Source organism: Cupressus sempervirens, chromosome 11 (assembly GCF_028749045.1).
Source record: "Cupressus sempervirens isolate cs-2001-9-10 chromosome 11, ASM2874904v1, whole genome shotgun sequence".
Lineage (NCBI taxonomy): Eukaryota > Viridiplantae > Streptophyta > Pinopsida > Cupressales > Cupressaceae > Cupressus > Cupressus sempervirens.
Genome location: NC_143128.1, coordinates 361717351 through 361738094, shown reverse-complemented (window position 1 = coordinate 361738094; position 20744 = coordinate 361717351). Strand labels below are relative to the sequence as shown.

Below are 20744 nucleotides of genomic sequence, written 5' to 3'. Positions count from 1 at the left end.
ATGCAACAAGGACTAACATCAAAAAAAGGAACCATCTATCATTAGATATGCATACATACTTTAATCAAATAAAAAACATTTTCCCATAAAAGTTCAATTATTATCGGGATCTGTAATCTTCCCACATCCTACTTACTATATCTTCTTGAAATTGTGCCCACTCATTTCTATCCTCCTGAGACAACCCATATGTCTCAAGCACCGGTACCTCTATCCCATCACAATCATCTTCCTCTTCAATAGCTACTTCCGATGGAAGGCCATCCTCTGTCGTAATGAAATTATGAAGTATACAACATGCAAAACAATAGAGGATTGTGTCATGATACTATAAGACATTGCATGTATCAGGATTGGAAAACACTGCTTTAGAATACCAAATGTACGTTCTACTAAATTTCTAAGAGAGGAGTATAGGTGGTTGAACAACTCATGTGCAGAGTTTATTGGGTTTTCTCTTGACCACTCTGTCAAGTGGAAGCGTGTACACCGATAAGGAGTGAGAAATCCAGGTGCATTTGGATATCTAGCATTCACTAGAAAATATTTTCCTACATAAAGAAAGTATATTGTCAATACTTGAAACATTTAGCATACCCTTGAGTATATTAAAATGTGATTTGGTTTACCAGGGGGAACTACAAGTGGATCTGCTATGGACAGAGTTGAAGCTAGAAAATGACTATTTGCAGCAAAGCCTTCCCAACTAGCAAGGTAGTACTGAAACTTACAATCAAAGGAGCAAACACCCATAACATTTTGCGACAAGTTCCCTTTTCTATCACGATATTTACCCTGTATGTCGACATCGATAGTGACTAGAATATGGGTTCTATCGATAGCTCCAACACAATCTTATGGGATATGATACACTAATCAAATGTATGCTCAAGCAATAATAAGATAAGGATAACAATCTAGACAATAAAATTATAACAATGCACTATTTACCTTGAAGAATAGATCAAAATGGTCCTTCCCACTAATTTCGGGAGGAGTGTATGTACATGTAAGGAGTGCTTGGACTAGAATGGGTCAAGACAGCCATCAACACCTTGTGGAAGTACCAACTAACTGTCTCTACTGAGTGCCCAAAGTTATGGGCAATCTTGCGGTTCCTCATATTGTGCCCAAGGGTGTGGAGGAACATCACTAGTTGTTCCTCTAACTTCAAGTGGATCGTATCTCTCAAGCTTCCTTTTAGCTTGAGAATACGAGCTAGACAAAAGAAGGCTGCCCTACTCATCTAAATCTGATAATGGCAATCCACCTCATTGGAATGAATAATGTCTCTACAAAAAGAATTTTCTTTTCTTATTTGTTTACCCATTTGACTACCTTCTCAGGCTACCAATACTTTGGCTACGGAAATGAAAGAGAAAAGAATTGTGAGAATACGGGTGTATGTGATCTTCCTAACAATGCGCCCTTAAACCTCTATACTATCCATAGGATCCATCAGCGGCCTGAAATGTGGACAGATTATGCACTATCAGTTATGAGATCAACTCATTCTTTTGCAAGGTGTTTGCATTGATGTATTTGTATTAGCAAGTTTTAATGTGCCTAGGCTTCATGGATTGATCTCAGATGACATTCAAACAGTTATAACTTTAGATGACTATTTTAAGATGTAAAACAGATCTTAGTTTTTTAGAAATTTTGTGAATATGATTTATGGGGATCCATTAATTTCAAGATTTTAATTTGATAGCAAGCCTACTGTTTGTGGTTATGTTTTATAAAGATTTATATGTGCTTAGTGTTAGTTACCATTTTTCACAAACTATGCACAACTGAGCCACCAAGTTTCCATTATTAGGTGAGTGAATATTTTTATACATATATGTGGCATACTAGTATAGGGTCTATAATTTGATATTAGGATCAAGTTTGAAGCCCTATAGGGAATATCATTTTGAATTGATCTATGTCTTGAATGTAAAGAAAATTTCAGTTGAATCTATGTTTTTGTAGAATTGGATGCATTGTTAGCCTTAGATTGAATAAAAGAGGCTTTTGGATTATATCAGGTAAAACAGGGAACTTAAGGTATGAATAGTTAATTAATAACACCCAAGTAGGTGTGTGAAATCTGCCGATTTCTTTTCAGAACTCCAAACTCTCTTTTTTAGCACTTGTCTACTAATTTATGATTGTTATCAAGCATGTGAAAGCATATATAAATTCCACAATGCTATCTTTTTTCAAACTTTTAGACAATAATGGGAAGTGGAAAGAGAATATTTTGTCTAGGCATAGCAGAACATCATAGTATTTTGTCCAAACACACAACAAAAAACCAAAAAAGAAAAGATTGGTGGCAGAAGAGAATTGCGCATGCGGAGACGAGTCCAAAGTCATTGTTCAAAGTCGTTGTCGTCGTCCAAAGCAAATAGATATGCAAAAGAACCCTATTACCAAATGCACAGTCATCATCAATGCAGAGAAACCCTATTCCACATGCACATTCATTGTTGATGTCGAAAAACCCTATTCGGCGATCGCTAGAGAACAATGTCGCCCAAGAAACCCTATTCCCAAATACCTTTTTCATCTTCTAAAAACCTAACCACAATTTTGGCAGACCTAATGGTTTTATTAAAACATGTTCATAAAATCCCAAATTCAAGTTATAATTTGGAATTCCACCTATTTTGTTGGAAGATGCATCTTCCAATTTTGGTCAAAAATGGAAGATGAAAGTGAAAATCAGGTTATTGGTTTAATGAACCAAACACTCGTTTTTAGCTCCAACACCTAATTTTGGCCCTCGTATCCCTATTCCACCCCTCATCTTCCAACAACCAAACGGGGCCTTACGAAAGATTGAGTCCACTTCAAGAGTTGAAATGAGCAAAGGGGTCAAGTTAAGATCCATGGTTGGATGGATAAACACAAGTATTGGATTTCCCCATTCTTGGATAATTGCAGCCAAGCCATCAAGGGCTCGCTGCAACCTCAACTTCTTGTGCAAATTAATTTCGTCTTAAATTGTATAGCATTTGATTTGCTCATTACTTTCTTTTATATGTGCAGATATCTTAAGTTTATAATTGTAATACACTTTAAAGTGTGGATAGTCGTAAATGAAAAGGTAATGATAGAAATTCTTGTTTCTAATCTAAAATCTGTTTATTGAATTGTAGTCGAGTCCTTAGTTGATTATTGACTTTTGGTTGATTATTGACTTTTAGTCTTGTTACAAGTGGTGTCACTTTTGTACTAGCACACGTCCACTTTTTCTTCTTGAGAACAAATGTTATTTGAATCTTCCATTGTAGGAAATTAGACACGCCCTCAAACATGTCCTCATATCAAACACTGGTTGTCATAGCCACAAAAGACACTAGATACAAAAATCCTTTTTCCCCTTAAACCTAAGTCACAAATCTTAGCTTTCTATTCAGAGTTTAGTGCTCTAAAACCGTGATATTTTCTTATAAACTAGACAAATTAATTATAGGATAAAATTCTATCTGATTTATAACAATCAATACTCTGGATTAATTTACAACAAATAGTAGCAGAAGTATAAAAATTACAGAAGCCTATCACCAAAATATTATGACACAGATGGACCCAGAAACCTCCACTATGAAGAAAATCTTACAAATGTTGGATCTTTTATTCAGCCTAGCAGCAAACTTTCTCTTCAAATATACAATGCAAGTTTGCTGCAACAATCTAACATATATAGAGCCTAACTACTTTACTCAGCTGAATCTTTCTTTCCTCCTTTTAGCTTAAAATCGTATAAAAAATTACTCTTAGCTTTAATAAACCTCACAAACTTAGAAATATTCTTTTGAATATGTAAAATTGTTATGATATATCCAACTCAAGTTTTAAAGCAACTCCACTCCACCTTCCAAACTAAATAAAAATCAAGAAAATTAACACACCAGCCTAAAACTACATTGACAATCTTACAGGACTGCAAGTATTGCATGTCAGAAAACTAGAATGCAACTTCAATTTCGCTAGCACAATTTAGAACACATATATTAGCAAAAAGGAAAATCTCCCATTGGCGATTAATTAATCTTGCAGCACAATTTATAGCAACTCATTTAACAGCCTTTACATCTGGGAAAACAAGATGATATCGATGCACAAAAGCTTTATACCTTGAATAATTATATCACAAATTAATAATACCAATTGTGGCCAGGTATGAGAAGCTCACACAAAGTCCAATGGACTACAAAATGTTATTTGCCATTCTTCTTAGGCAGAATGGAATAAAGATCAAATTAAGAATCTATCCCTTGAAAAATTACTCAATACTTTAAGCCCATGTTGACCAAAAAACTCTGCAATTGCCAATCAGCAATTCATCTACTAGTGCAGAGGACAAAACCAATATGTGCCAGAATTTGATAAGCGAGCATATGTTCCATCAACATCATAAACTGCATTTGCTGCAAAAACCAAGAATGCCTTTTAAGAGGGTCTCTACAACTGCGGTGACAATGCAACCGTGTGATACTGACATATAACAAAACATGATGCAGATGCAAATAAATTGGTTACAAAATCTCGCCATGCATATATGTTGCATATTTGCACATATATATTTTAAGGACTGGATAAGAAACAAATGCATGCTTGGTATTAAGATATTAACCTTTCGGCTTTCAGTGTACAAGTAAGATGTAAAGCTGGTTGAACCTATAAAACATGAAATTTTGCTTGCAAAGTCCAACCTCACAAAAGTAACTCTTGTGTCAGCAATATCACAACACAATATGTTTACTGCTGCCACCCACCAAACTGCTGACCACGATTCCCTCCCATTGGACCTCGCCCTCCACCAGTTCCACCGTAAGAACCTCCTTGTGGATAACCAGGACCACCAACCCCATAATTTCCGCCTCCTCTTGGTCCTTGACCAGGCATACCAGCTGCAGGAAATCCCCCACCTCTACCTTGAGGTGGATAAGGGGCACCATAGCCACCAGCCTGGTTTCCTCGATTTACATTATATCCTCCTTGATTTCCGCCCTGAGGATACCTATTCTGACCTGCAGGTCCCCTAGGTTTACCAAAATGTTGACTAGGTCCAGCTGCAGCTGCAGGTGGGGGATTGTGCATTGGTTGATTAGGAGCAGCCCTGAGTGGTAGGTGACCCTGTACAGTTTGTTGATTATTGGTAACACGGACGTGTTGCTGGGGATGCTGTATTTTTTGCCTTTTTGCCATTTCTTCATGTTGTTGGCGCTGCTGTTGGCGTTTTTTCTTTGTCTGAAATTCATGTGAGGATTCATACTTTGGCAAACTGTACATGAAACATAAAGCATTAACAACATCAGGATATCAGAGTGAAATGGCAGCCAGTTTCTAAAACAGCCAATCAATGTCACAAGTACACAATGCTGAAATCAAAAAACCTCTTAGGATCACATGGTAAAGGATCATTCCAAAAGTATTCTGCATCAAGAGCATCCTTTGCAGAAATCCTCTGCAAAAAAGGCAATTAATTCAATCAGAAATTCACAAAACTAGTTGTAATCACAAATGTATTTCTCGTGCTTTTTACTTTACATAATTGATTAACACATTTTGATATATTGTTTTACAATTAGTAATGAAAACTAACGGGAACTAAAATACAGCAGATGCTCACCAAACTCTAAACAATTAAGTCGAAGCAATGACTTAACTTCAATTGAATTGTTCACAATTCCTTTCTTATAATCACCATGAATTTCAAAAGGCACATTTACTTCAGATTGTGAAAATTGTTTACTTTCCGAAGCTGTAATGTTACATCCCAATTTTTTGACCTAGCTTGAAATATGGACGTTGAGGTTCACATGAAGTCAGTTGGCAGTTTAATTTGATATAATCTGGCGAAATGGTAAGATAGTTAGTCGTTATGATTTCAAGTGAAGATGACATGCTAGTTATTCGTTAATCACGAATTCATGGAATTAAGACAAAGGTTAACTGATATGATTATTTATAATTTATAATTTAACTACAGAAAAATTCCTTGCAGGGAGCTCGTCGAAGGGGTGGAAGCATTGTCAGAAAAGAATTAGGCAAGGCATCACCATCGTTGGACAAACAAGTAGAGGACCTAGTGATTTGTAACAAGACTCATCTCTGGAACTGCATGAGTTGTTAATAATTAATTTAATTTAATTAATTAAGTTTAAATATAAACGTGTTCTTAAAAGATTTTAAATTATCTTTCGTCGTATTATTTTTAATAATAGTTTATATATGTGCATTTGAATATAAAAATGTTTTGGCATCTTTATATTTTAATAAATTAATAGAATGATGTTTTAAAAGTACTTATAAGATTTTAATAATTTTCGAATTATAATAATATTTGTGTTATTTTCACTTTCCAACTCTATTATTTCTAATTTAATAGTCTCTAATGTTAGCACTTAGTCATTGAATTAAACATTAAATAATATTAATAAAATAAAAACTTTCATCTTTCACCTTCGATTTAGTATATCTTCCTTTTCATTTTTCTTCTAAGTTACCGGTACGGGTAGGGGCACGGATACAGATACGTGGGTACGACAACTTTTTGAGAAGGGGGTTTGGATACATCTGGATACGTCTGTACAAATAACATATAAAAATCATAAATATATATATATATATATATAATTTTTTAAAAACTTGAAAAACCTTTTATATCAATAATATATTAAAGTTATAAACTATATATAGTATTTAAAACTTTAAAAGTTTATAACTTCAAATAATTTTTTTAAAAATTAAAATAAACATAAACATATGAAAAAACTGTAAACCCAATATTAATATTATAAACTTACAATAAACTATAGATAAAACTTTGTTTAAAAGTTTATAACTTTAAATAAATTAAAAAATAAATAAAATGAACATACATGCGGCCAGTCAACTCCCGCTCACGAGCTCCCGTCGTCCCAGTTGCAGGTCTGGCATTGTCGTCCAGTTGTTGTTGCCGTCGATTTACAATTCCAGTCGTTTGACGTGGGCAGATGTTTGTTTTGCACTTTCGTTTTGTTCTACGCCATTCAAATCGCCACATCATCCAAAAAACAGTCGGATTCATTGCAAATAAGAATAAATCGAACCCTATTCGATTCCACGGGGTATTTTAGACGTATCTGATTCCAATACGTACCGTACCCGTATGTGAAGTCAAAAGGGGAAGCACTAGTAACTTAGTTTTTCTTTTCCAACGGATGGAATGCAAATCGAAATTGAGATCTTGTAACGGCAGGAAGCCGTAAGGTCGGGTTTAATTTAATAAATATGTTGGCCTTGTCGTCTATCGAGAGAGGAATATCCGTCTTCCTTTCATTCTGAAAAACGTCTACCACCCTGCTCAGCCACGGTACCCATAACACCATTATACTCTCATCTTTATATTGCTAGTTGTTGTCTGTACCTGCGAAAATCTGAAGGAAGCAACCGAGCATAGATATAGTTAACCCAACTATGTAGCCGTGAGTCAAGTAAGGATGTGTTTGAGTTTTATTTTCCATATTTCATTTACAGATTCTTGTACTTTATGAGTCGAGTTTTGATTCAAACCTTATGTAATACTTCAGACTGTAACAATCATGTTGTTTACTTTATATTTTGAATTCTTGTTAATGCCTTATAGTCTACATCCATGAAACGGTTATTGAATAGTTGGGTGAATGATAGAGAATGCTGACTGTGACAAAATTAAAGTTTGATTGCTCTTTTCTTTCTCAAAGTAATACTGTATGCCATTATTTGTAATTTTCTTTTGATAATTCCATCATCAAATCATGTTAAACTCTACATGTGGAATTGTAAATTGTACTTGGATTGTCTTTCCTCCACAGGAAAAGTTAATATTCAAATTAACGATTGATACAGAGAAATATAGGTATCTTTAGTATAATCTATTAGTGATGTGGTAGAGAATATTTTGTGAGCATTCAAAATGGTTAGTGAGTGCAATGAGTTGTTCTTTTCTAGTTTGCAAGTTGGATATAATATGAGTTCATCTGTTGTATCTGTGTGTATTGAGAATTTGTTTTCAAGGATATAGATATTGAAAATTGGTTGAAGATATAAGCGTAGGAGACAAGTAAGAATGTTGCCGAATTTAGAATGGCCAGTCGTATTTTCTTTCTAATGCAACTGTTGAATCAAGAATGTTCAATGTGTCTCTTTTTCATTAATATAATTGCAGACTGAATCAGGGTGGTCAGTAAAAGAATTCTAGTTCTTGGAAGCTGCCTTAAACCATAAATGTTTCTTTATTCATAAGAGAGTATTAAACATGTATAAAAGATATGGATATGCAATGAAAAACTGTGATTAACTAATTCAGTTCAGAATGTATTACAAACATTCATACCCTACAAGAGTGAAATTATTAATATTAAACAAGCACCTGGAAATCACCGGCTTGGAGGCCTAATGAGGGTGAGGGGGTGTGAGGAAAGATTCATCAATAATAAAAACCAGTAATATCAGTTATGACATTTTAATATATATCATTTAATATGAATTAATAATAGCTCATGCATATTCCTATTATGATGATCTCCTACTGCCAAGTCGTATGGCGTGTTATATATCATGATGCCCAGTGAATGGTAAGATGTTCCCTATCAATTCCAGGTAGGGAGGGCCTTTCTCGTTAGGGATCGTGTGGGGATATATATTGTGGTCCGAGGTTGGGTGGTAAAGCCCCTGGCAATGTTTCACCTCTCTCAAGATGTCAAATATGCGTCAGACAGAGATAAGCCATGAAATCAATTGTTTATTGGAAATAGGTATTATCATTTTTGTTTATGAGAAGGTAAGATTAAATTGAAGTATTTCATTGTTATCATCATTTTACTTCATATAAATGAATATTGAATATAAGTAATTATCTAATCTTGAGAAATTGTCACAGATAAGCAATCAGAAGGAAAAGAAATCTGAAGCCCTAATTGATTGTGTGACAACTGGAACCTTAATTGATATAGTGGTATTGGAAGCCCTAACTAAATCCGTGGTATCGAAAACCCTAGTTGAATCCGTGGTTGCGGAAGCCCTAAATTGAATCCGTCGTTGCAGAAACCCTAGATAAAATCCATCATCGTGGAAGCCCTAAATTGAATCGGTGGTCACAAAAGCCCTAAGTGGTAAACCAGTACCAGAAGCCCTAAATAAACCGATGGTAATTGATGCCCTAATTGGTAAGATGATATGTGATGCCCTAATTTTAAGTTATATTGGTATTTAGTGGTATTCATCAAATGATTTTTGAGATAGCAGTTGATTTGAGAAATTGTTATAGTGTATTTGTGGACTAACCCGGGTGGTTGCAAAAGCATACTTAGATGATTTTCAGTCTCAGTTTTTCCGAGCTATGTGATTTCAATTTCTGAAGTAATTTCATTAAAAGGTATTTCAAGTATTTAGTTAAGAAATTTTTGTTTAACTGACTTTAACGGTAAATCTTCTTCACATGAACATGAATGATGTAGCTGCCTTCTTATGAAATTGAAGTTATAATCGTATTCTATGCTTATCTTAGATGTTAATTTAGACCTGGAAAATCTGGATGTTACATGTAATTTGGCATACTTTTTAACAGCTCCACTTCCATGTCAGCTTTTGACTAATTTTCAATTTCTTTTTATGTACCTCATAAGATTCAATTTTAGAAATTTGATGGCTCCTGTGGTGCACTTTGATATCATGCTTCTCGAGGTTCTGAATATCTTCTCATGCATGTATATAATGATAATCACATTTTCTTTTAACCTTTTTAGGCAACTGGATTCCTCTACTCTTTGATCAAATAATTATGACAAATTTTGACCCCAACTGGAAGACTGCCTCAAAAGACAGGGAGGATATCAATGACAACAAAAAATTGCACTTTGCATAAAATCATGAATGTGATTGGCCGAGAGCATGTGCATGGTAAAGGAAAAGTACATTCCTTTTTGTTAAGTTCATTGTAGTTTAGTTGAAAACTATTTTCCACACGAGGGTTTAGACGTCAAAAAGAAGGCATTTCCTTGATTAGGGCAAGGCACTAAAAAATTAATCAAATGACAGTCCTTCCAATGAAAGAATAAAACAAATATGTATAGACATTTTATCTTTGGCTTGTTAGGATTAGCAAGACAGAAATAACAATTACATGCAAATATAACCAATATTAAAAAATAATAAACCACACAAAAGAGAACACAAGATGCAAAGATTTAACGTGGTTGACCCAATCCCTGGGCTATGCCCACCAACAATGAATCCAATATTCTGGATTCCTCTACTCTTTGATCAAATAATTATGAAAAATTTTGACCCCAACTGGAAGACTGCCTCAAAAGACAGGGAGGATATCAATGACAACAAAAAATTGCACTCTGCATAAAATCATGAATGTAATTGGCTGAGAGCATGTGCACGGTAAAGGAAAAGTACATTCCTTTTTGTTAAGTTCATTGTAGTTTAGTTGAAAACTATTTTCCACACAAGGGTTTAGACGTCAAAAAGATGGCATTCCTTGATTAGGGAAAGGCACTAAAAAATTAATCAAATAACAGTCCTTCCAATGAAAGAATAAAACAAATATGTATAGACATTTTATCTTTGGCTTGTTAAGATTAGCAAGACAGAAATAACAATTACATGCAAATATAACCAATATCAAAAACTAATAAACCACACAAAAGAGAACACAAGACACAAAGATTTAACGTGGTTGACCCAATCCCTGGGCTATGCCCACCAACAATGAATCCAATATTCTTATTATCTAGTGATTACAATCTACAATCCCTTACAGCTCAATGCCGCCGCAAGAAACTACTATCAAATCACACATTTCGGAATCCCTAACCCTGAGCCATTTTATACAAGTTTTTTGCTGCTTACAAAATTAGGGCTAGATTATTTTGTCTTAACAAGTTAACCTAAAAAACACTTGATGAGTCAACCAAAAAAATAAAAATTTAGGGTGCTGCCCCGAACCGCAAATGAATTATGAAGTGTACAGTACTTTCCTGATCAATCACCACATATCAACATGGCTAACACCAAACACCCCTTTTAATTAACGGCCTCACAGAACCCAATTCATTTATAAATTATATTTCTAGATAATGTTGTTAATACCAAAGCCAAAATGGGTTGGCCAGAGTTTGAACCCAAGGCCCTCCCAAATACATACAAACCTTTTCACTTTTGTTATACTTGTCATTAAGGAAAGCAAACTCTAATCAAACACCTATTTCAATTCATAACCTTCAAAGAAGAAATTCATTTATGGGTTACATATCTGGACAATGGGGTTAAACCAAAATTCCCAGACTCGGACCTGGCCCTGCCTCAGCAAGGGTAACTCGACTCGTGAACCAGCTCAAACTCAACCGTGACTCGGCAAAGCAAAAAATCCCTTGAAATTTAGCCACCTTAAAAAGGGTATTTTCCTTCAGCCACCGTGACTAGATGTGTCAAGGTCACGGGTCCCCTAGACCCGGCAAGGCTAACCTGACTCACCAATCCAGGAAGCTCACCCGACTCACGACAAGTCTGGATTCTATGGGTTAAACATACCTAGCTGAAATGAATTGGCTAGAACATGAACTCATGGCACTCCCAAATACCAGTCTCACACAAAATGTTAATAAGTTAATGAGAGCAATATATAAATTAAAATAATAAATAAATTTGGTTGTGTCAAGCTTATGAAATTGAAATATTCACCTTATGAAAGATTGAACTCCAAATTTTGAACCTTGGAATGATAGCTCAGTAGAGCACCTAAAGCAGTATTTAGGGGGTCCCAGTTTGTCTAGGTATTAAACAACATAATCAAAATAAATATATCTAATAATTATATAGTGCCTACTAGAATCCATATCCATGATAGAAAAGAATATATAAGAATTTGATCCTCCCTTGAGAACCGTTTATCAAGCTTGAGCGCATACATACTTGTGCACGTATGCATGTTACCGACTGACATTACCTGCTATAATCATGCCCATGAAGAAAAGGATACATAACAATCTGATCTTCCATAAGAACTATATCGTCAAATCTGCTTCAATATGTGTGTACACAGGCATGCATATGCTGTGTGTATGTATGTGTGCCTGTGAGTGTGTAATATAAAAATTTAAAATAATCATCCAGTTCACAAAACAAAATTGTGGACCGTATTACCACAGATAGACCACATGGCATAAAGAAACAAAAATAAAGATTTTATAAGCATATTTTGTTACACATTTAAATCTCAGCAGCAGCACTGTATAACCTGATTATCTACAAGTCCGTCACAAATAATATCTTGGTCCTCAAAATCTATACCACATATTCTTATATTAGGGATAATACATACATACATGCATGCATATATATATATATATATATATATATCCAAGCTTCACATTCATTAATATAACATGTTCTGAGAGAATTGAAGTATGAAAAATCAAATTTTGCATCAGTTTGTTAAAACCCTCCCTCATGGATCCACAATATATTGGTTAGATACACCAATTCATTGATTATTAGACTTTATTTATAATTAAATTTTATATTAATAATTTGCTTCAGATATTTTGTTTTATGATATATCTATATCAACCATTATTTTCCATGCTTTTTGTAATGAAGTTTGTTCCAAATCGAATCAATCATTGTACAAAAAAATTCTAGCTACAACTGGCCATGGTTTTAAGACAAAGAACCACAAAACTAAACTATCATGTTAGTTGTTGGTAATACCTGAGCTGGATCCAGAGTTAGCATTTTCTCCAGTAGTTCCAATGCATGCCGATCAAAACTGATTATCACGAAAATAACGAAGTTACTTTTTGCTGTAAAGATATACTTCAGACCCCAAATGGGGCAAAAAAAAATTCTGAGCACCAAATCTAATACACTGTGTAGCCTATGAAGAGGAATGTTAAAAAATTAATGAACAAAACTTCTAGAGGGATAATAACTAATAAGTAAGAAAACTTCATACTCCCAAAGACCAATGAGCCATCTTCAAGCTCACAAAGCTCCAATTACAATCAAATGCCCAAGCTCCAAACCTACCATTTGTAATTATAAACAAAAACTGGGGGAATTTAGCTTACTGTTTGAAAACCTCCCGCAGGCGTCTCTTCATTGGCCTAGGTGGCTTGAAAGTGTTATACCAAGGCACCTTAGACACTCCTGGCCAATTACCCTCATCTGGAGATCCACAAAGCTCAAAAATTTTGTTGAGTTGCTCAGGCTGCAAAACAATTGCAAGTATTATCTAGAAGATTCATACAAAGCAAATGGGAATCAACGTTTCTACCTACCATGCTGGCAGAAATTATGAATAATTGCAAGTATTATCTAGAAGATTCATACAAAGAAAATGGGAATCAACGTTTCTACCTACCATGCTGGCAGAAATTATGAATAAAACATCCCAAAGACTTGTCTATTCATTAGAATATTTACAATAAAATCATTATACTGATATTCTAAACTTAATTTCTGATAAGTTTTGGATATGCATCTTTCCATCTTACCCTTTGGCATCATTTAATTATTTACTTTTAGCTCTGGCTTAACATGCATAGGTATGTTTGGTTGTGGCTGACGTAAACAGATTTTTTAATGAAAACAAAGCTACCAATAACGGTCTTCTCTAACTTGCATCCATGCGAAACCATGACTTGCATTGTCACTTTATATCACACTGGTCGTCAAAATGATTTTAGGAAGCTTGAAATTGTTATTTAAAGGAATCTTAAATACCCCTGGCCAGTATCAAAAAACTTGAGTTGCTTCAACTGCAAAAGAATGACCAATATTGTCTAAGAGATTTGTACCGGCAAATAGGAATCAATATTTCTGACAAACATCTTGCAGAAATGTACAAGAGAAAAGTCACAGAAACTTGTCTATTTGGCAATATTCTTACAGAAAGTTCATTACACTAATGTTGTCAACTTAATTTATAACTAATTTTGATCAGGCATTTTTCCATCTTAATATTTGACATTTCATTTCATTTATATGCTTAAAAATCTATTTATTTGCATTTACATTGGTTGTGGTTGAGAGAGAGAGCATTTTTTTATAAACAAATCTACAAATAACGGCCTTCTCTAACTTATATCCATGTGAAACCATGTGTCCTATCCTCACTGAAATTCAAAAAAAAATTACTATCTAGTATGAGTAGAGGATATTAACCCTCTCTCCCCACCCTTTGCATCCTATAAAACCACTTTTCAAGAAGTAAAATCTTCCACTTTTTTTCTCTCTTTATCATTCTATTCTCTCTGGTAATTCTTGCACTAGACTATCTGCATTCTAAGATCTACTCCTCCCTAAAAACAGCTTCCTTTTTATTCAAGTCTTCTTTTGTACCATAACCAATGCCTCTCTGCTATTTTGTTTCTTTATCATTCTAGCAAATCTTGCACTTTCTGATCTGCATTCTATGCCTAGCAATTGATTCATTTCTCCTCAAGTTTGAAGATGCTTTTATTTTTTGTAATGTCGTTGTTAATTTGAACTTTAATGGATATGGATGCCATCTGTAAGGCTACGGCTTTGGCAGCCAATTACCTTGTGCGGACGTTGGATTATTAGTATTTGATTATTTAGCATGTTAGATACTTTGATTCTGTACAAATGACTTGGACGCATTAATCAGAAAAATGAAGTTTTTCGATGTTCTCTTTAAAATTGATTTGGATGCATTAATCTGAAAATGGGGTATTAATTAGATTTAGTTATTTATTTGTCTGTCTGTTTCTTTGTTTCTTTGTTTCTATTATAAGGCCAAACAGACCTCACTTGGTAATTGTATACAATTTGTGTATTTGACTATGCAAACTTCATTTATTGGTTAATGAAATTGATTAAATAGTGAGAGTGCATTTGTTGTATATTTAAATATAAGGCAAATTAAGACTGAGAATAATTTTTGGAAACAAAATTAAATATTGTAGTAGTTTAATTTAAAGAGTGTTTATGAATTACATCCATATAATTTGATTGTAATATACTAAGCCATGCGTTTGTATAAAATGTTGTTTTTCGGAGCTTTGCAGTTTTATGGCTTTAGTTGTAGCTAAGCATCCACCTAGCTTAACCATAGCTACTCATTTTCTTGTCAACTCTACCATATGCAGTTTTTGCTAGATTGAAAGCATTTTCTAAGTTCCAGATTATTCTTTTGGTTTTTCTCTATGCTCAAATGGTACCTCAGATTTAGACAGATGCAGATGTTAAGGTATGTGGTAGAAAGGATTCTTCTCCGAAACTAAGTGCATCTATTGCTGTGCATTTACAAAAATCTTGGGCAAAACAAAGAGAGATTCCCATTCATGTTTTAGTAGTAAATAAGAATAATAGAAATTAAATTGGATGACACCTTTAGCACATATGAAATCAAAAATTAAGGGGATTCAAGAGGTAGACCAAGGTCAGCTGTTAAAGATTGCAGCTGCGATAGAGATCTTTATCTCTTGAAATTTAAATGTTATTACAGTTATGGTCACCTTCACCTGAAAATGACTTTTATTGTAATATTAACTATAAATGACACGTGACATTCACATGCGTTGAGCCATGGATAATCAAAGAGTTGTAATTAATTATAGGAGTTATGAGAAACTAAAAAGACCTTCCGTTATAATATGAAGAGTCTCTCTTCTTGTAATATATATATATATATATATATCACATCATGCCAAGGATATTCTACACTTGAACCTTTTTTGTTGTGTGGCTGGGTTTTTCCCTTCATTCTAGAAGGGTTTTCCCAGGATATTTCTGGTGTTTATTGTTTCAGTTTTGGCTTTTTCATATTGCTGATCCTTGATTTATAGGCTCCAGTTTTAACATTAGCAAGGTTGGTTGTCTTAAGAATCACAAAAGATGAATTTGAGTTGGCAGTATTGAAATATCTAAACTAGAAACTGAAAAATGAAGTTGAATAAAAAGCCCTGCTTTTGGGAACAAGTAGCATATGTGGCAGGACATCATATCGCAGTGATAGAAGACAACTCAAAATTTGTGGTGCAATTGGTGAGTAAAAAATATTGTCCAAATTGGAAGTTTAGGGTCATTTAGAATAACTCCTAAATTGGCAAAAAGACTATTCTCACTGCTATAGAGTGATCTAGCAAACCAAGTTAGATGATTTTTCTACCTTTGCAACTAGTGAAGTTAAGGATTGGGAACATGTACCTAACTGCTTATCAAATGAGTGCCCTTTCCCAGCTCATAATTTAAATGTGCTTAAGAATACTCATTATGACTTGATATGGATGCATTGTATTGGGATTGATGAGGTGTGAAACAACATCTAGCAAATATATGGGAATACCATCAATGCTTCTTCATAGTTGCTTGTTAACGGATTGTGTACGAATACGAAGCACCGTGTGCTGAGTATGTTTGATAGTGGCAGCCATTGTTGTTTGCATTTGGTTATTAAGTCTTCCATTTCATGCTCAAGCTATGGGCTTTTATATTTTAAAGAGTTATAGGCAAATGACTTGTTCAGGTACCCTCTCTGCCATAGCAGAGTCTACAATGACTGATTAAGTAAAATATTTAACTACTAATCTCCAAAGTGTTAGGAGGTGATAAAGGCAGCATTTGGCCAAGATGATAGCATCAAGTGATGGGACCTCACTTTGTCAAACATAAGCAAATGTTGCCAGTGTAAGATCTTTAAGTCTGGAAAAGCTAGTGAAAACTCGAAGATAGAGGAAGTAAAGGAACTAAAGGAGGAGGTTTTGCCTTGTTAGGTAACATCCTTGTGTAGGGGAAAGGTATTAGTAATCTACAAGATATAGAGATGCAGCTCATCAACACCAGAGTAAAGTTATCTATGAAGCATATTATAATGTTGGATGATCCTATAAGGAAATTGGCTTAGCGATGAAGCATTTAGATGTTTTGCATCATCATGGCATATTAGAGGTCTCCAAAAGTCACACAATTGCCAAGCTAGAAGATATAAAGATTATAAAAGTGAACAAAAGCGCCAATTAATCAAACATTTTAAGATTCCTGGGTTTGAGAATGCAATAGGTCCTGTAGAAGTCTATGTTGAACCTGTTAATGTCTCTATCGACCCTATATAGAATTTGAATGAGATGTAACTAGAACATAAGAAAAATTGAGTTAAATTGATCAACTTGAAATTGGAAACTATAGCCAAAAACCTAGGTTTTTACCATGTAGGAAAGAGAAACTAGAACCTACATTTTAATTTGAAACATTTGTATAATAAAATTGAAATAAAAGGCTATAACATGAATTAAAATGGTTTACTTTGTTCATAGATGACTGAATTACTGTTTTGGACAGCACTGGGAGGTCAATTCAATAAATCTCAATTAAAGGGTGAAGTGGGGAAAAATGTATCCTAGAAACATGATTTAATCAAAATCGAGTATAAGGGATTAAAAAACTAATGTTTGGTTGGTAGAGAATGTTAAGCAAAATAGGAAATTTGTATGCCGTCATCTCCCAAAAATTCAATGTCTTTGGTACTTAGGAAAACTTGCATTTAAATTCCAACTGTAATTGTCATAACTGAAATTGAATCGACAGGAGACCTGTTGGAAGTATGATGGACAGATCTAGGTAATTAGATCTTGAAAATGTTTCTATAGGGGTCTAGCACCCAGGTCTAGCACTAAAGTCTACACTAGGATCCTTGCTGAGTGATAATGTCTCCACTAGAGTCATTGTTGGGCACTAGTGTTTGCAACAAAGCCATTTTTGGGCACTAATCTCTGCACCGAAACCCAGGTTGGACACTACAGTTTGTACCAAGGCCTCAGCTAGAGACTAGAATCTTCATGAGCAACCAGGTTCAATGCTAGAGCTGTGTACTTGTTTGTAAGTTTGCAGTTGGCAGTTTTGTACTAAGATATCTATTTACTATAACTGTACGTAGGTTTGTCATAAAACAGCATATGTTTCCCTAAGTTCAGAAGAATGTTCAATTACATGGGTTGAATGTAAAGTATGCATCTAATCTGTCTGCTGAAGTTGAATTTTAGTATCAAACATCAGTTGACCTCAAAATTAAGTTTTAGAGTTCTCTTGTATCCCTTCATAGTATATACGATGATCAAAAGAATGAAGAAGTGGCATGCATTAATATCTTTTGTCAGTACTAAACTAGTGGAGGTGACCTTTTGGTGACATGGTGTGGCTTCTTGCCTGTAGTTTGTACAACCAAGGTTCAAACCTTGTGATGAGGGCCCCCCTGATATCTTGTATCTTATTTTATCTGCGAGATGTGGAGTGGTTTGCATTCCATCCGAGGAGCACATCCCTAGGTTAAATTTTATGAGGTGACCTTTGGTGAAATGGTTGAGCTTCTTACCTATAGTGCCCATGACCAAGGTTCAAGTCTCGTGTGGTTCTACTGCATCAACAATTCAAAAGCCCCAAAGATCTTGAATTTTTTATTTATCTACAACGTGTGGAGAGGGGCATTTGCATAGTACCTAGGGAGCACATCCCTAACTTAAATTTTAAGGAGCAACTTTTTGGTGAAATGATGGAGCTTCTTGCTTGTAGTGCCTACTGCCTACAACCAAGGTTCAAACCTTGCGGGATTACTCTCTACCACATAAACAGTTGAGGGACCCCCAAGATCTTGTATCTTGATTTATCTACAAGATGTGGTTGGGACATTTGCATTCCACCTAAGGAGCACATTTCTAGCTTAAATTTTTGCCTGCACGAGTAGTGGAGTTGGCTTGGGTTGTTGGTTGCTCCAAATTAGTCTTGGGTTCAACACTAGGCCTCAGACTCACCCAATAAACATGGTTTGTGGGCGATTGTGTTCATCCCCAGAAACTAATCTTGTCCCAGCTCGTCCCTTCCTAAACCCAACTTGGCAGTAAGTAAGACCAAGGAAAGGCAGTTTAGGGAGAGGGTTGGGTTGCCAAGATACCCCTAGCACCAAAAAAAAGGTATTAAACTAGTGAATTTTATCCAGTTATCTAACTGAAAGAAAACTTAACGAGGAAGGGGCTATATGTATAGGCTGCATATAGAAGAAGGAATTCCATGAGATACTCACTAATAGTATTAGTTAGGGCTAGTGACCTAGATGGAAATTCAATTCATTGAATTCATAAAAATTAAAATAAATAATCTTGTGTGAAGAGAAATGGTTATGGGAATTAGAACGGTGATAGCTAATAGACCCTAATAGATTATGGTCTCTTGAACATTCTCATATTCTAGTGTTGTATGGAATGGTTGAAACACTTCATTATATAATGAGGATGTGATATGTGGTGCTCTTATTAAAAAGATAGAAAAAATTTCTCGACTTGTAAAGACAAAATTTATGTGCAGTTTTGGAGGTTTTAATGCATTATTAATTCAATTTAGTAGAGGGATCATACATTAACTGAGGCTATTAAAAATTTACATAATAATTCATAAGTATTCAATGATGTGATGCAACCTTAGTAAAGGTACTTCAGGTGTAAAGTGCTTTGATGATCAAATGATTTTCCCCAATATTTTGCCCAATGGAGCTAGGCACCACTCTGGCATACAATGAGATTAATCAATCTTCGCAGAAAGTGTTTCTTTCCTACTTAATGAGGTTACATTATAAGTTGTGTAAGTTGTAACTGAATATTAAGTCCATTCAAACCAATCTAAGTTGGTCCTCAGCTAACTCTGAGTTTATCTCTATTGAAGATTGTAGCTGTGATAGAGGTATTTATCTTTATTTTTGCTATATATTGAAATTCAGATAATACCTATGTATTGTGTTTACAGCTGGAGAAGATATTTATGATAATATTTGAGATAATATTATATGAAGGGACATGTGTCATGTGAAGAGTCATGCATTTGGAAATATGAAAAGACTTGTTTTTAGTTTGGAATATGAAAAGACTTGTTTTTAGAAATTTAAGAGACCTTGGGTTGTGATAAGAAGATTCTCTCAATTCTATGTGTGTGATTACCTTTTGTGAAGACACAATTTTGTATTCGGTGGAAAGCATTGTACGTGAAATTTTATTATAAATAAAAGAGATTTTTTCTGGTGTGGCTAGGTTTTTCCCTTCAAGTGGAAGGGTTTTCCCAAGATGATCTCGTGTCTTTTGTGCATTTTTATTTTGCTTTTCTTATTGTTATTTTTCATTATTTTCTCAGCACAACATTAACATGGTATCAGAGCCAGGTTAGATAACAAAATATGAGTGTTGAAACCAGTTGTAGCTGCAAGAGTGATGTGTTACCTATATATAATGTTCATCTCTGCATCTTTTCTGCTCTTGTTAATTGTTGGCTAGGGTGCAATAAGTTCTCAATTGTCTTCATTGATTTCCCTTCTCTATCAATGCTGGCTCTTTTATAATGATTGTCATTTAATATAAAAGTCTTACGGCCTCCTTTGTTTGTGTTTCAACTCTCGGCTTTCATTATATTTGTTTGTGCCTTAAGTTATCATGTATCTATACCTTATGATTTCACATTCATATATGGTGTTTATCATCTGCTAATTTTTTATCTTTTTGTCTTCTTCGTGGCTCACTTGTGGTATCATGTTTCAGGCAGATCTATGTGGAGAATTTTTGTCTTATTGACGACTTGGCAATTGTGTGGCCTATCTCATCTTTTTTGGCAGTTCATCAATCTTCCTTATGGTTCATCAATGCTCATTTATTTCCTGTGTGCCATTTTCATTCAAGCTTAACCATATTCTTATTAATAGACAATCTTGACAGGTG

At 34.6% G+C, this 20744-nt stretch overlaps 1 protein-coding gene across 5 annotated transcripts in view; it reads right to left on the bottom strand.

Moving 5' to 3' along the window:
* Nucleotides 1-4108: 4108 nt before the first annotated feature.
* The window catches only part of LOC149529565 (cyclin-dependent kinase C-1-like), a 71183-nt gene continuing 54547 nt past the window's right edge, over nt 4109-20744 (bottom strand). For 3 of the 5 annotated variants that reach the window (XM_089811844.1, XM_089811846.1, XM_089811847.1), the window contains 4 exons: nt 13101-13240; nt 12742-12799; nt 5394-5464; nt 4109-5281 (listed from right to left, as the gene is read on the bottom strand). In XM_089811844.1, coding sequence (XP_089667970.1) covers nt 4756-5281; nt 5394-5464; nt 12742-12799; nt 13101-13240 — 795 coding nt within the window. In that variant the 3' untranslated portion in view covers nt 4109-4755. The remainder of the gene's footprint in view (nt 5282-5393; nt 5465-12741; nt 12800-13100; nt 13241-20744) is intronic. The other 2 variants (XR_016359258.1, XR_016359259.1) reach the window with 1 other exon arrangement.